Source organism: Oryctolagus cuniculus, chromosome 7 (assembly GCF_964237555.1).
Source record: "Oryctolagus cuniculus chromosome 7, mOryCun1.1, whole genome shotgun sequence".
Taxonomy (NCBI): Eukaryota; Metazoa; Chordata; class Mammalia; order Lagomorpha; family Leporidae; genus Oryctolagus; species Oryctolagus cuniculus.
This window is the reverse complement of record NC_091438.1, coordinates 59,358,180-59,373,391: the sequence shown is the minus strand read 5'-3', so window position 1 is coordinate 59,373,391 and position 15,212 is coordinate 59,358,180. Positions and strand designations below refer to the sequence as shown.

The following is a 15,212-nucleotide window of genomic DNA, read 5'->3' as shown; positions in this document are numbered from 1 at the left end:
CGGCAGTGATCACCTGATGCTCTTGAGCTGCCTAGGCTATGGAAGCCTTTTGAATCCACAAACTCTGTCAGTATTTAGACAAAGCCATAAGCAGAGTGGAAGTTCTCTCCTTCCTTCATTGAAAAGTGTGATGTCCACTTCTTTCCAATAGAGTCTCACCCACTGAGGTCCTTCATGTAAGACATTTTTTTTTTTTTTTTTGCCACACTGTCTTGGCTTTCCATGCCTGAAACACTTATTTTTAGTTTGATTTTATATACAGAGGACCAACTCCATGTTAAGCACAGATTTCAACAGTTTGCACCCACACACACACATGACATATGAGTACAGTTTGGGAACAAAATTTGCAGTTGATTCTCATAGTACAACTCATTAAGGATGGAGGTACTACATGGGGTGTAAGTGCACAGTGACTTCTGTTGTTCCTTGAATAATTAACACTCATTAATGACGTCAGTGATCACCCGAGGTTCCTGCCATGGGCTACCAAGGCTATGGAAGCCTTTTGTGACTCCATTGGTATTTGGACATGGGCATAAGCAAAGTGGATGTTCTCCCTTTAGAGAAGAGTACATTCTTGAGTACATGACCCTTGCTTTCCACAGAGATCCTCCGTGTAGGATATTTTTGCCACAGAGTCATGGCTTTTCATCCCTGAAATGCTCTCACAGGCCTTTCTGCCAGACCAGAAAGCCTTAAGGGCTGGTTCTGATGTCAGAGTGATATTTATGGTGAATGTCATTCTAGGAGTCTGCTGTGTGGACTGCTTCCCATATTGGACTTTCCTTCCTTTTTAATTCTATTTTTATTACCAGGCACTTTATGTTATTTATATGATCACTTTTACACTTAAACCTACCTGTATGTTGATTTAACATTTAATATCATCATTTTAACAGTTAAGGTGGTATTTATGCTACCTATTTTTATGGGTTTGGTGTCCCATGCCAAGTTTTTAGGCTGTACCCTTAGAGGTAAGTCTGTAGGACTGTATGCAGACCAGAATGACTTAAGGACTGATTCTGAGGTCAGAGTGCTATTTAAAGCAATTGTGATTCTATGAGCCTGCTATTCAGAAGCCTCTTAATTCCTGCTGTTAAGTCGCTATCTGAAAAATGGCTTCGGGATGGTGAATGGATAAAAATTCTTGTTCAGCTTTACCTGGATTAGGTGTGAGAGGAGTGCTTTTGAAGGTCCATTTCTATCAGGTATGGGAGTTTCCATGTAAATCGGTTCACACTGTTCAAATATAGGGTGATGACACCAAAATAGCCAATTTAAAGATTTTGGGTCTTTAAAAATGCAAGTTACATTCTCCTAACTCCTTAATGAAGTAATGCTGATTAAAGACCTTCCAAATACGTTCACATGAAACAAGACTTTCTAACTTATTCACTCTGTGTTAAAGGTTAGCTTCAACTATACAGAATCCACATCTACAAGTATTGCTTATCGTTCAGTCAAATATCTCCCATACTAAAGAGGGAGCAGAGTGGTGGGCAATAATGCTCAGTCTGGGATATCCTATCTGTGAAAACAAAATTACTTGAAAGAATTTCCCATTCTTCCTTGTTCCATTTTGTCACAATTCTTGTCTTACCTTTTGCAGTCTAGTTTCTCATCTTACCCATCACCAGATTCTATAAAGAAATATTAGTATCAGTTTGGGTCCCTTTGGAAGCGGACTCTTAGGATAGATTTTTGGTATGCAGGAAGTTTATTAGAGATAGATATCCAGGGAAAGAAAAGAAAGGAAGCAAATTTAGACAGAGGGAGAAGTTAAGCTGTGATGCCCAGTCTCAACAAAGGCGTTAGACTGTTCCACATGGAACTCCAAACTAAGAAAGAAGTAAAGTTTTCACCAGTGGGGTGAGAAGGATTAGCCTTGATGCTCCATGATAATCAGCAAATAGTTGCAGCCTTTGCCAAGGAAAGCTTTATGATCTTATGCAACAAGATGTCTTTAGCCAGGGCAATTTTCAAGGAAGCTGATAGCTGAGGCATGTTTGTTGGCAGCACTCCCAGCAGCTGGGAAAATAAAACCTTCATTCCTAAAGGCAGTTCTTAGACATACATCAAAGCATATCTTGCGCTCCTTGAACCACTCAAACACTGTTTATTGCAATTGATGCTATTTATCGCACACTCATTCAAAATATTTTCTCAGCACCATTATTTCCTCACTCCTGATGCCCTGGATAGTCTAGTTTTATGAGTCCCTCCTGCCATTTTGTTTATAACTCCTCAGTCTCTTTTGATTATTTAGTCTTCCCTTTTTAGTCATTGAATTAGAGTTCCTCACTGATCTTATTTTTTCAAACTTCACTGTTTCTCTAAGAACTGCATCCATTCTCTTGGCCTAAACTACTGTCTATACACACCATTGCTCTAACAATCTCGTATGTAATACTTCCAGACACTGTCCTTTGTGTTTTAATACATTAAGTCAATTACTCCTAACAACTAGTAAAGAACTCATACATATGAATAAACTACCCAGAGAGAGTAGATAGTTTTCCAGAGGTCATATTTGTGAGTAGTGGAGCCAGAATTCAAATATAGATTTTCTGATTGTAAATTTTGTATACTTTACTGTCTATGCAACTCAAATTTATATCCCCATTATTTCTTCTCTTAGATCTGTACATTGATGTCAAGATGAATTATTGAGAACTATTTGGATATTTTAAATGAAATATGTTCAAAACAAAACTTCAGGCTCTTTTCCATTCACCACACGTTTTCCATCATTAGTGTTTTTCTATTTCCAGAAGAAAAACACATTCCATTATATTAAAGATGCTGAGATCCAACTGCTATCCTTCCTTATTTTCTTCTACCCATCCAAAAAAACTGTCAGGGATAGTGCATTCCAAATAGGTACATGCCTTATCTCAATGCAATCTTGCCCAAAATTTATATTTAAAACTTAACCAGGGAAATTTCCTTGTGAAGTGGAATTCAGTTGGCATAAACAGCAACGGTTCTTTGGTATCCTTAGCACATTTACATTGTCTTCTAAATTCATTGAGTAAGGCAGGCTAAGGCTTAAATTACTTCCTTTCTCTAACATGTTTTAAGGCAGGGTAGGGGTTACCCTCAAGAGAAACTCTGAGGCCGGTGCCGTGGCTCAATAGGCTAATCCTCCACCTTGCAGCGCCGGCACACCGGGTTCTAGTCCCAGTCGGGGCACCGGATTCTGTCCCGGTTGCCCCTCTTCCAGGTCAGCTCTCTGCTATGGCCCGGGAGTGCAGAGGAGGATGGCCCAAGTGCTTGGGCCCTGCACCCACATGGGAGACCAGGAAAAGCACCTGGCTCCTGGCTTTGGATCACCGCGATGCGCCGGCCGCGGCAGCCATTGTGGGGTGAACCAACGCCAAAAAAAGGAAGACCTTTCTCTCTGTCTCTCTCTCTCTCACTGTCCACTCTGCCTGTCAAAAAAAAAAAAAGAGAGAGAGAGAGAGAGAGAGAGAGTAACTGTGAGCTGATAGGCCAAAACAAGTAGGCTTATTGAGTACAGTTACTCTAGAAAGAAAAACAAAACACTGAATAACATATACCATGTGAAGCAGAATAATTGGGTTAGATGAAGTAAATGATTTAAGTTATAGGCCATTTGTTAAAAAAAAATAGGATGGTATTCAAGTATCTGAAGCAAAAACAATCACAAATATGAAAAGTTTTTAATGAAATAGAATATATAGTGGATAAGCAAGATATGAAGACAAAGAATGAATTAGTCATGGAAAGATCTTTTTGAAGAACTATTCCAAAAGGCAGTGAAAATGAATATAAAGATAGGGAATATTAAAAATAAGGCAAAAAATAAAAAAGGCAAAAAATAAAATGATGTCTTGGTAGTAGAAATTCCAGAAAAAAATATGGAACACTCAAATAACAGAAAAAAAATTCTCAGAGATAAAGAAAGTAAAAAAAAAAAAAAACACTTAGTTTAAGGGGCTGTGATGCTGCCAAATTGGAAAGATAAAGAAAACTCATGCTTAGGTTAAGTATGGTGAAAGTTAACAATATGAAAGCACGGAGCAGGCAACTCATATCAGGTTGTCACTTAGGATGCTGGCATCCCATATCAGTGTGCTGGTTTGAGACTCAGCTGCTCCACTTGTGATCCAACTTCATGCTAATGTGTGCTTAGGAAGGCAGCAGATGATGGTACCCACTGCCATGCATGTGGGAGACCAGGCTAGAATTCTTGACTCCTCACTTAGACCTGAGCCAGACCTGGCTATTGTGGCCATTTGTGGAATGAATCAATGGATAGACTCTCTCTCTCTCTCTCGCTCTCGCTCTCGCTCTGCCTTTCAAATACACAAATAAAATAAATCTTTAAAATAATATAAAAGCAAAAACAAATTGTAATATTTCAGACAAAAACAGCATATCACCTAGAAAGGGATAATAATCAGACACACCGTAATTCTTAGTAGCAATGTTAGAAAGAAGATAATGAAGCAGTGTTTTTTAACTTTTATTTAATGAATATAAATTTCCAAAGTACAGCTTATGGATTACAATGGCTTCCCCCCCATAACGTCCCTCTCACCCGCAACCCTCCCCTTTCCCACTCCCTCTCCCCTTCCATTCACATCAAGATTCATTTTCGTTTCTCTTTATATACAGAAGATCAGTTTAGCCTACATTAAGTAAAGATTTCAACAGTTTGCTCCCACACAGAAACATAAAGTGAAAAATACTGTTTGAGTACTAGTTATAGCATTAAATCTCAATGTACAGCACACTAAGGACAGAGATCCTACATGAGGAGTAAGTGCACAGTGACTCCTGTTGTTGACTTAACAAATTGACACTCTTGTTTATGGCCTCAGTAATCACCCTAGGCTCTTGTCATGAGCTGCCAAGGCTATGGAAGCCCCCTGAGTTCACTGACTCTGATCATATTTAGACAAGGCCATGATCAAAGTGGAAGTTCTCTCCTCCCTTCAGAGAAAGGTACCTCCTTCTTTGATGACCTGTTCTTTCCACTGGGATCTCACTCGCAGAGATCTTTAATTTAGGTTTTTTTTTTTTTTTCCCCAGAGTGTCTTGGCTTTCCATGCCTGAAATACTCTCATGGGCATTTCAGCCGGATCCGCATGCCTTAAGGGCTGATTCTGAGGCCAGAGTGCTGTTTAGGACATCTGCCATTCTATGGGTCTGCTGTGTATCTCACTTCCCATGTTGGATCATTCTCTCCCTTTTTGATTCTGTCAGCTAGTATTTGCAGACACTATTCTTGTTTATGTGATCCCTTTGGTTCTTAGTCCTATCATTATGAGCAATTGTGAACAGAAATTGATCACCGGGACTAGTGAGATGGCATTGGTACATGCCACCTTGATGGGATTGAATTGGAATCCCCTGGTATGTTTCTAACTCTACCGTTTGAGGTAAGTCAGCTTGAGCATGTCCCGAATTGCACATCTCTTCCCTCTCTTATTCCCACTCTTATATTTAACAGCGATCACTTTTCAGTTAAGTTTCAGCACTTAAGAAGAATTGTGTATTGATTACAGTATTCAACCAAAAGTATTAAGTAGAACAAACAAAGAAAATACTAAGATGGATAACGTATTAAGCTGCTCATCAACAGTCAGGGTGAGGGCTGATCAAGTCACCGTTTCTCCTAGTGTTCATTTCACTTTAACAGGTTTCCTTTTTGGTGCTCAGTTAGTTGTCACCGATCAGGGAGAACATATGGGATTTGTCCCTTTGGGATTGGCTTATTTCACTCAGCATAATGTTTTCCAAATTCCTAACAGGGATCACTTTTCAGTTAAAATTTGAAGCAGTTTGTTTTAATATATTAAAGCAAAAGACCTCTAGTTTTAAAAATCGGCCGATTATTTGGCTTCAACCAATTGTTATTCAAATATGAGAGTATTTTAAAATACATGGTTTCATGAAATTTACAATAAAATGATTCTTTTTAAGCACTTTTGAAGGAAGCAATTAGGAGACACAAATTCAAGAGATGGTCCAAGAGCAGTAGGAAGTAGTCATCAGGATATTGATAGACGGGTAGGTTTTTGGCCTAGATTCTAAGGTTTAAATGTCCATGTCCCATACTGGGATGCCTGGATCCAGTTCCTACTCTTAATTTTAGATTTCCGCTGATGCAGGCCTTGGGAAGTGGTATATGATTGCTTAAATAATTGGATGCCTGTTAACTACATGAGAGATCTAGATTGAGTCCCTGGTACCCAGCTCTGGCAGATCTATGCAATCATTATGGGCATTTGGGGAATCATGGAGGGTGAACCAGTGGATGTGGGTCTCTCTCTCTTCCCTTCTCTCTCTCTCTCTCTGTGTGTGTGTGTGTGTGTGTGTGTGCTTGTATGTGTTATGTTCTTTATGCCTCTCAAATTTTTGAAAAACCAAAAATTTTAGAGAAATCTTGATATATTTTATTGTTGCTTTAGGAGAAGGAGGTTCAAGACATGTAAAATGTTTTCATAATAAGCCATTACTCACATTCTACACTTGAGCCTGCCAGTATTTTAGGGACTATTCATATTTAGCTATTTAAGTTAGTGAAAATTATCAGCTCAATTTTTTACATTTCAAGTGCTCAAAAGCTATATGGGATTATTGTTTTCAACAATGCATTAAAAGGAGCATTCCCACTATTATAGGAAGTGTTAATGCACAGTGATGTTCTGGACCATACAGCATGGAGAGTGGGATGACTGTGAGACCAAAAGGAAATCAAAGCATATTATAATGTAAATCTTGTCAGCTAAAAGATAAAGTGATACAGTTATAAAACAGCACTCAGCAAACAAACTTGAATAAGGGTCTTAATCATCAAAAGAACAAAGTTAGAATGTAGGGGCAGGAATTTGGCATAGCAGTTAAGACACCTCCTAGGACACCTGTATCCAATATTAGAGTCCTGAGATTGAGTCCTGCCTCTTCTTCCAGTTTAGATTCCTGCTAATGTGTACCCTGGGAGGTAACAACTGATGGCTCAGGTGGTTGCATCCCTGCCTGTATGGGAGACCAAAATTGAGTTCCCAGCTCCTGGCTTGGCTTGGCCCCACCCTGGAGGTTGTGGGCATTTATGGGGTGAAACGTTGGATGGGTGATATCTCATTGTCTCTCCACATTTCAAGTAAAATAAATAAAAATTTAAGAAAATAGAATGCAATACTTTGTATGCTACAGAAGGAATTTCCCTATCTAATGTAAGACACAAAGAGAAAGACAAAACTACATTATAAAAAAATAAAAAATAAGATAAGACAAACCTTTATTAATATAGTCATGTCTATAATAATAGAATAGAAAAAAGATATACTTGGAAAAATGAATAAAAGAAGACATTGCGGCTGGCGCCGCGGCTCAATAGGCTAATCCTCCACCCAGTGGCGCCAGCACACCGGGTTCTAGTCCCGGTCGGGGCGCCGGATTCTGTCCCGGTTGCCCCTCTTCCAGGCCAGCTCTCTGCTGTGGCCCGGGAAGGCAGTGGAGTATAGCCCAAGTGCACCCCATGGGAGACCAGGAGAAGCACCTGGCTCCTGCCATCGGATCAGCGCAGTGCGCCGGCCACAGCGCGCCGGCCGCGGCGGCCATTGGAGGGTGAACCAATGGCAAAAGGAAGACCTTTCTCTCTGTCTCTCTCTCTCACTATCCACTCTGTCAAAAAAAAAAAAAAAGGAAAACATTGTGAATAAACAGATGAAATAATAAAGTAAAAACAAGAGGACCAAAGCCAGCATATTAATAACTTTGATTGTAAATTGACTAAGTTCCCCAGTTAAAAGATATAAACTAGATTAATGGAGAAAAAGACCCAATTCTATGTTGCCTAGAAGAAATTCCAAAAACATATAGCCTGAAAGTGAAAGAATAGAATGAGGTATTTAATACAAATGGAAACCAAAACCAAGCAGGGGCATCCATACTGGTAAGAAACCAAATAGGCTTGAAGAGAGAAACTCTAGAGATGAATATAGTTACTATATAACAAAAAAGTGATTAATTCAATAAGATATGATAATTTTAAATGTGTGCATACCTAATGCCTGAGCACCCCAGTTTTGTAAAGCAAACATTATTAAATTTAAAAGAATAGATAAGCTCCAACATGACAATAGTGGGGAACTTCAATACCCTATTTTCTTCAATGGACAGATCACCTGAACTAAAATTCAACAAATATTAACATTAACGACACTTAAACCAAATTAACCTGACAAACCGACAGTAAATTCCATTCAACAGCTGAAAAGTACACATTTTTTTCATCAGCACATAGAACATTCTATTCAATATATTATTGCAAATTTTAGCTGGGGAAATTAGGCAAGAGAAATAAATAAATAAAGGCATGAAAACAGGAAAGGAAGAAGTCAAACTACTCCTGTTTGCAGATGAAATTTCTATATATAGAAAGAAATGAAATATTTCTTCAAGAGACTATAAGAACTTATAAATGAATTCAGCAAAGTTTCAGGATATAAAATCAATAAACAAACAAACAAAAATCAATACCATTTTTATACACCAACAATGAACTATTTGGGAAATAAATTATAAGTGCAATCTCACTCACAATAGCTGCACATAAATTGAGTTCCCAGCTCAATTTGGAATAAATTTAACCAAATCTCTGAAATATTTCTACAAGGAAAATTAAAAACATTTATGAAAGAAATTGACCAAGGTGGTTGGCATTGTGGTGCAGTAGTTAAGTTGCTGCCTGTGACAATGGCATCCCATATCAAACCAGTTTGAGGCCTAGCTGCTCTTCTTCTGGTCCAGCTTCCTGTTAAAGTGCTTGGGAAAGCAGCAGAATATGTCCCAATTTCTTGAGCTCCTGCCACCCACATGGGAGACCCAGATGGAATTCCAGGCTCCTGGCTTCAGCTTGGCCCAGCCCTGGAAGTCTGTGGCCATCTGGGAAGTGAACTAGTGGATGGAAGATCCCTTTCTGCCTGTCATTCTGATTTTGAAATAAATAAACTATATCTTTTAAAAAAAGAAATTGACCCAGGGATACAAAAATGGAAAAACTCCCAGTGTTCATGAATTGGAAGAATTAATGTTGTTAAAAAGTTTATATTACCCAAAGTGACTTATGACTTCATTGTAATCCCCACCAAAGTACCAATAGCATCCTTCACCAAACTAGATTAAACAATCCTAAAATGCATATAGAAACACTAAAGACTAAATATTCAAAGCAATCTTGAACAAAAAGAGCAAAGCTGGAGGCATCACAATTCTGGATTTCAAAACATACTCTAGAGCTATTGTAACCAAAATAGTATGGCATTGGCATTAAACAGATTTATACAAAATGGAATGAAATAGAAAGCCAAGCAATTAATGAACTTACCTTTGACAAAGGAGCTAAAGACATATCCTGGAGAAAAGAGCTTCTTCAACAAATTGTACTGGGAAAACGGAATATATGCTTTTGCATATGAAAGAGTCACACTCCTACTTTCACCCTGCACAAAATTAAACTTAAAATGTATTAAAGATATAAGTGTAGGACTCAAAACTGTGAAGCTATAAGAAGAAATTATAGGGAGTGAAATTCAGTGTAGTGGCATAGGCAGTGGTTTTCTGGTTAAGACCACAAAATCACAGGTCACAAAAGCAAAAAAACAAATGAACTTGCATTAAACTAAGTGGCTCCTGCACAGCAATTAACAGGGTAAAGTGACAATCATCAGAATGGGATAAGTTATTTGAAAGATATTTATCTGACAAAGGATTAATATCCAGAATATAGATAAGGAATTTAAAAATCAACAACAAAATGACAATCAATTCAGTGAATAAATGGGCATGGGGGCCAGTATTGTGACACAGTATTTAAAGCCTCCACCTGCAATGTTGGCATCCCTTATGGGTACCGATTCAAGCCCTGGTTTCTCCACTTCCAATGCAGCTCCCTGTTAATGTGCCTGGGAAAGCAGCAGAAGATGGCCCATGTCCTTGAGCCCCTGCACCCATGTGGGAGACTCAGATGAAGCTCCTGGCTCCTGGTTTCAACCTGGCCCATTCCTGACCATTGCAGCCATTTGGGGAATGGATGATCTGTGTGTGTGTGTGTGTGTGTGTGTGTGTGCGCGCATGTGTGTTCTCTCTTTTTTTTAAGATTTATTTATTTATTTGAAAGTCAGAGTTGCACAGGATGTTGATTACTAGAGGCTGGGAAGGGAAGGCTGGAGAATGTTTGAATGAAGGATATCATATCAGAGTTAGATTGAAGGAATAAGTTCCTGGTGTTACACAGTAGCACTATATTCCATAATAACTTAGTATATATTTTATGAATAAATAGAAGAAAGGAGCACCAGGGCTATAACTATAGAGCAATGTCAGATAAGGGGAAATATTGATTACCCTGGTTTGATTGGTGCATATTATATAAATGTATTGAAATGTCATACTATAACCCATAAACATGTAAAATTATTACTAGTAATTTTTAAATAAACAAGCAAAGACAAAAAGGTTTTAAACTGGAAATGAGGTTTCTATTGGGCATTGGATGAAAGGCCACTCTTGTTGTACAGAGGCAAAAAGAACCTGTTTGTATTGTGTCCATGCCCTGAGGCTTTGTGGGAGGCCAGACTTAATGATGATAGAATAATTTATTTGGCAGAACAGATTTCAAAAGAGCAAAGGATCCGGACTGAGCCATGGATGTTACTGGCCAGCTTTAGTAAGTCTTGCAGTAAGAGTCATGAGCAAAATGAGAAAATCAGAAACATTTGGAAAATTTACAGCCTGTCCCAAGATGGAGAGAAGAAATAGCATACTCTGAACGGGAGAGTGATGGAGAAACTGCTTCCTAAAGAGTAAATGGGAGCCATGTGATAATCGGCAAAATACTGGAAGAAGGGTTTTGAGGACATCCCAGAAATCTTTGATGCAGCAACCCCCCAAAACACCCACAGTTGTCAGAAGCCCCATTTCATGGAATCCTGGTGAAATTTCCATAGGCTTGTACAAGACCACCTTGGGGACATTCAGGGGGTGAAGCATTCCACAGTTGCAGCATGGTTCAGTGGGGCCCAGGTGTAGCTCATGCTGCCAACAGGTTTTGGCATCATCCACATGATACTGACTTTGCTGACTAGGAGAATACAAGAGTTGTGGGGTCACAATTTCTTTCACCAAGTTACCAAAGGAAAGCCTGGGATGGGGTGGTTAAGATGCCTACATCCCACATTAGAATGCCTGCATTTAATTCTTGGTTCTGGCTCCTGACCCTAGCTTCCTGACTGTGCAGATTCTAGGAGGTGATAGGGATGGCTACCATGCAGAACAGCTGGATTACATTCCTGCTCTCTGGTTCTAACCCTAAATCTCATCTCATCTCCTCTCCTCTCCATTCCTCTCCATTCCTCTCTGTTCCTCTCCCTTCCCCTGCCCTCCGCTCCCCTATCCACCCTCTCCCCTCCCCTCCCCTCTCCCCTCCCCTCCCCTCCCCTCCTCCTCCTCCTCCTCCTCCTCCTCCTCCTCCTCCTCCTCCTCCTTCTTCTTCTTCTTCTCTCTCTCTCTCTCTCTCTCTCTCTCTCTCTCTCTCTCTCTCTCTTTCCCCTCTCTCCCCACTTCTCTCTCTCTACCTCTATGAGGTTGGGCTGCCCAAACCTTTGGGAGCTCATATTCCACCCTGGTGTGCCTGGATACTAGATCTGAAGTTTATATTGAATGTTTGCCCCATGTTGCTTTGTCTCTTGCTTTGGTCTGATTGGAAATTACATGTACACCCTCTGCCTGTCCTGTCATTGTATCTTAGAAGTATGTAACTTTTGGGGCTGATGCTGTGGCACAGTGGGTTAACGCCCTGGCCTGAGGCGCCGGCATCCCACTTTCTACCCAGCTCTCTGCTATGGCCAGGAAAAGCAGTAGAAGATGGCCCAAGTCCTTGGCCTTGGGCCCCTGCACCTGCGTGTGAGACCCAGAAGAAGCTCCTGGCTCCTGGCTTTGGATCGGCACAGCTTTGGCTTTTGCAGCCAACTGGGGAGTGAACCAGCTGATGGAAGACCTCCCTCTCTCTCTGCCTCTCCTCTCTCTCTGTAACTCTTTCAAATAAATAAATAATAAATCTTTTAAAAAAAGAAGTATGTAACTTTTTAAAAAGTTTTACAGGGACTCACAGTCAAGGGAGTTTGTCTTGAGTCTCAGATGTTGGACTTGGGCTTTTGAGCAGTGCTGGAACATTAAGGCTTTGGGATTCTTGGGGGATAGAATGAATACATTTTGCATTGTGAGATGGGAATGGAACTTTGGAGGTAACAGATGGAATTCTATGGTTTGGATACTAGTTTGAATATCTCCCAAAGGCCCATGAGTTAAAGGCATGGTGTTTAAGGTGGTACTATTTTTGAGAACCTTTTTTTTTTTTTTTGCTTTCAAACTTTTATTAATGAATATAAATTTCCAAAGTACAGAATATGGATTACAATGGCTTCCCCCCCATAACGTCCCTCTCACCCGCAACCCTCCCCTTTCCCACTCCCTCTCCCCTTCCATTCACATCAAGATTCATTTTCATTTCTCTTTATATACAGAAGATCAGTTTAGCATACATTAAGTAAAGATTTCAACAGTTTGCTCCCACACAGAAACATAAAGTGAAAAATACTGTTTGAGTACTAGTTATAGCATTAAATCTCAATGTACAGCACACTAAGGACAAAGATCCTACATGAGGAGTAAGTGCACAGTGACTCCTGTTGTTGACTTAACAAATTGACACTCTTGTTTATGGCATCAGTAATCACCCTAGGCTCTTGTCATGAGCTGCCAAGGCTATGGAAGCCCCCTGAGTTCACTGACTCTGATCATATTTAGACAAGGCCATGGTCAAAGTGGAAGTTCTCTCCTCCCTTCAGAGAAAGGTACCTCCTTCTTTGATGACCTGTTCTTTCCACTGGGATCTCACTCACAGAGATCTTTCATTTAGGTTTTTTTTTTTTTTTTTTTTTTTTCCGCAGAGTGTCTTGGCTTTCCATGCCTGAAATACTCTCATGGGCATTTCAGCCGGATCCGCATGCCTTAAGGGCTGATTCTGAGGCCAGAGTGCTGTTTAGGACATCTGCCATTCTATGGGTCTGCTGTGTATCTCACTTCCCATGTTGGATCATTTTCTCCCTTTTTGATTCTGTCAGCTAGTATTTGCAGACACTATTCTTGTTTATGTGATCCCTTTGGTTCTTAGTCCTATCATTATGATCAATTGTGAACAGAAATTGATCACAGGGACTAGTGAGATGGCATTGGTACATGCCACCTCAAAGAGGAGCATGTACAGAGACTCTTCAATCATGATGGAAGGGGTGCCCTTGGAAGGGAGTTCTCATGTGGTTTATTGAGTTCTCACAAGAGGGTTCTGCTAAAAGCTTGTGTTTGGACCCCTGCAGTTTCTCTCTGCTCCCTCGTTTAGCATGTGATCCTTCCTATTCATGCACTCCAACCTTGTAAGCCACTGCCATCATAAGACTCCAGATCAATGGGCTGCCTGATCTTGGACTTGAACATACAAAATTACGAGCTTAATACACCTTTTCTTAAAAAGCACTTGGGCCATCCTCTGTGGTTTCCCAGGCCATAGCAAAGAGCTGGATGGGAAGTGGAGCAGCCAGGACTCGATCTCGTGCCCATATGGGATTCCAGTGCTGAACACAGTGGCTTAACCCACTGTGCCACAGTGCCGGCCCCTACACCTCATCTTTATAAAGTTAGTTGTCTCTAGTATTTTGTTGCAGTAACAAAAAACTGACTTACGACCGGTGCCGTGGCTCGCTAGGCTAATCCTCCGCCTTGCAGCGCTGGCACACCGGGTTCTAGTCCCGGTCGGGGCACCGGATTCTGTCCCAGTTGCCCCTCTTCCAGGCCAGCTCTCTGCTGTGGCCCGGGAGTACAGTGCTTGGGCCCTGCACCCCATGGGAGACCAGGAGAAGCACCTGGCTCCTGCCATTGGATCAGTGCGGTGCGCCGGCCACAACGCGCTGGCCACGGCAGCCATTGGAGGGTGAACCAACGGCAAAAGGAAGACCTTTCTCTCTGTCTCTGTCTCACTGTCCACTCTGCCTGGCAAAAAAAAAAAAAAAAAAAAAAAAAAAAAAAAAGAAAGAAAAAAAAAGAAAAAACTGACTTACAAGTAAAGTATTAAGTTTAGAGGTGAATATTTTTAAAGATATATTTATTTATTTGAAAGTCAGAGTTACACAGAGAGAGGAGAGGCGGGGGGTGGGGGTGGGGAGAGGTCTTCCATCTACTGGTTCACTCCCCAACTGGCCACAATGGCCGAAGCTGTTCTGATCTGAAGCCAGGAGCCAAGAGCTTCTCCCAGGTCTCCCACACAGGTAGGTGTAGGAGCCCAAGGACTTGAGCCAACTTCTACTGCTTTCCCAGGCCATAAAGAGAGCTGGATAGGAAGTGAAGCCCATATGGGATGCCGGCACCTGAGGCCAGGGCGTTAACCCACTGCACCACAGCACCAGTCCCTAGAGTTACATTTTTCAAACATTATTGACTCTTTTTTTTTATATTGTTTACTTGGTAGAATTACAGGTAGAATTACAGACAGCAAGAGTGAGAGACAGAGAGAATTGTCTCCCTTCCATTGGTTCACTCCCCAAATGGCCACAAAGGACGGAGTTGCGCCTATCTGAAGCCAGGTGCTTTCTCCTGGCCTCCGATGCGGGCCCAAGCACTTGGGCCATCCTCCACTGCCTTCCTGGGCCACAGCAGAGAGCTGGACTAGAAGAGGAGCAACCGGGACTAGAACTGGTGCCCATATGGGATGCCGGTGCCGCAGGTGGAGGATTAACCAAGGGAGCCATGGCGCCGACCCCCCTTATTGGCTTTTTAAACTCATGAACATAGTATATTTTTTAATTACTTGGAGAGTTTTAAATTTTTTTAAATTTTTTATTAATATAAAAAGAACAGATTTCATGTATTTCATAGATAAAATTCTAAGAAGATAACCACAGGTCCCTTTCTACTCCCTTCTTCAATCCTCCCTCCTTCCTTCTTTTCTTTCCTTTAATTTAGGGAATAGCATACATTTTTTTTTTTTTTTTTTGACAGGCAGAGTGGACAGTGAGAGAGAGAGACAGAGAGAAAGGTCTTCCTTTTGCCGTTGGTTCACCCTCCAATGGCCGCCGCGGCCGGCGCGCTGCGGCCAGCGCACCGCGCTGATCCGATGGCAGGAG

The 15,212-nt window shown here is 41.0% G+C and overlaps 1 protein-coding gene across 4 annotated transcripts in view; it reads right to left on the bottom strand.

Annotated features, from left to right (window-relative positions):
* The window catches only part of LRIF1 (ligand dependent nuclear receptor interacting factor 1), a 30,872-nt gene extending 18,627 nt beyond the window's left edge, over positions 1–12,245 (bottom strand). The window contains exons 1-2 of one of the 4 annotated variants that reach the window (XM_051856167.2): positions 12,147–12,245; positions 9,365–9,479 (exon numbers count right to left, since the gene is read on the bottom strand). In XM_051856167.2, coding sequence (XP_051712127.1) covers positions 9,365–9,388 — 24 coding nt within the window. In that variant the 5' untranslated portion in view covers positions 9,389–9,479; positions 12,147–12,245. Of the gene's footprint in view, positions 1–9,364; positions 9,489–12,146 lie in introns of those variants that run through there. The other 3 variants (XM_008264701.4, XM_070077881.1, XM_051856166.2) reach the window with 3 other exon arrangements.
* Between the last annotated feature and the right edge of the window lie 2,967 nt (positions 12,246–15,212).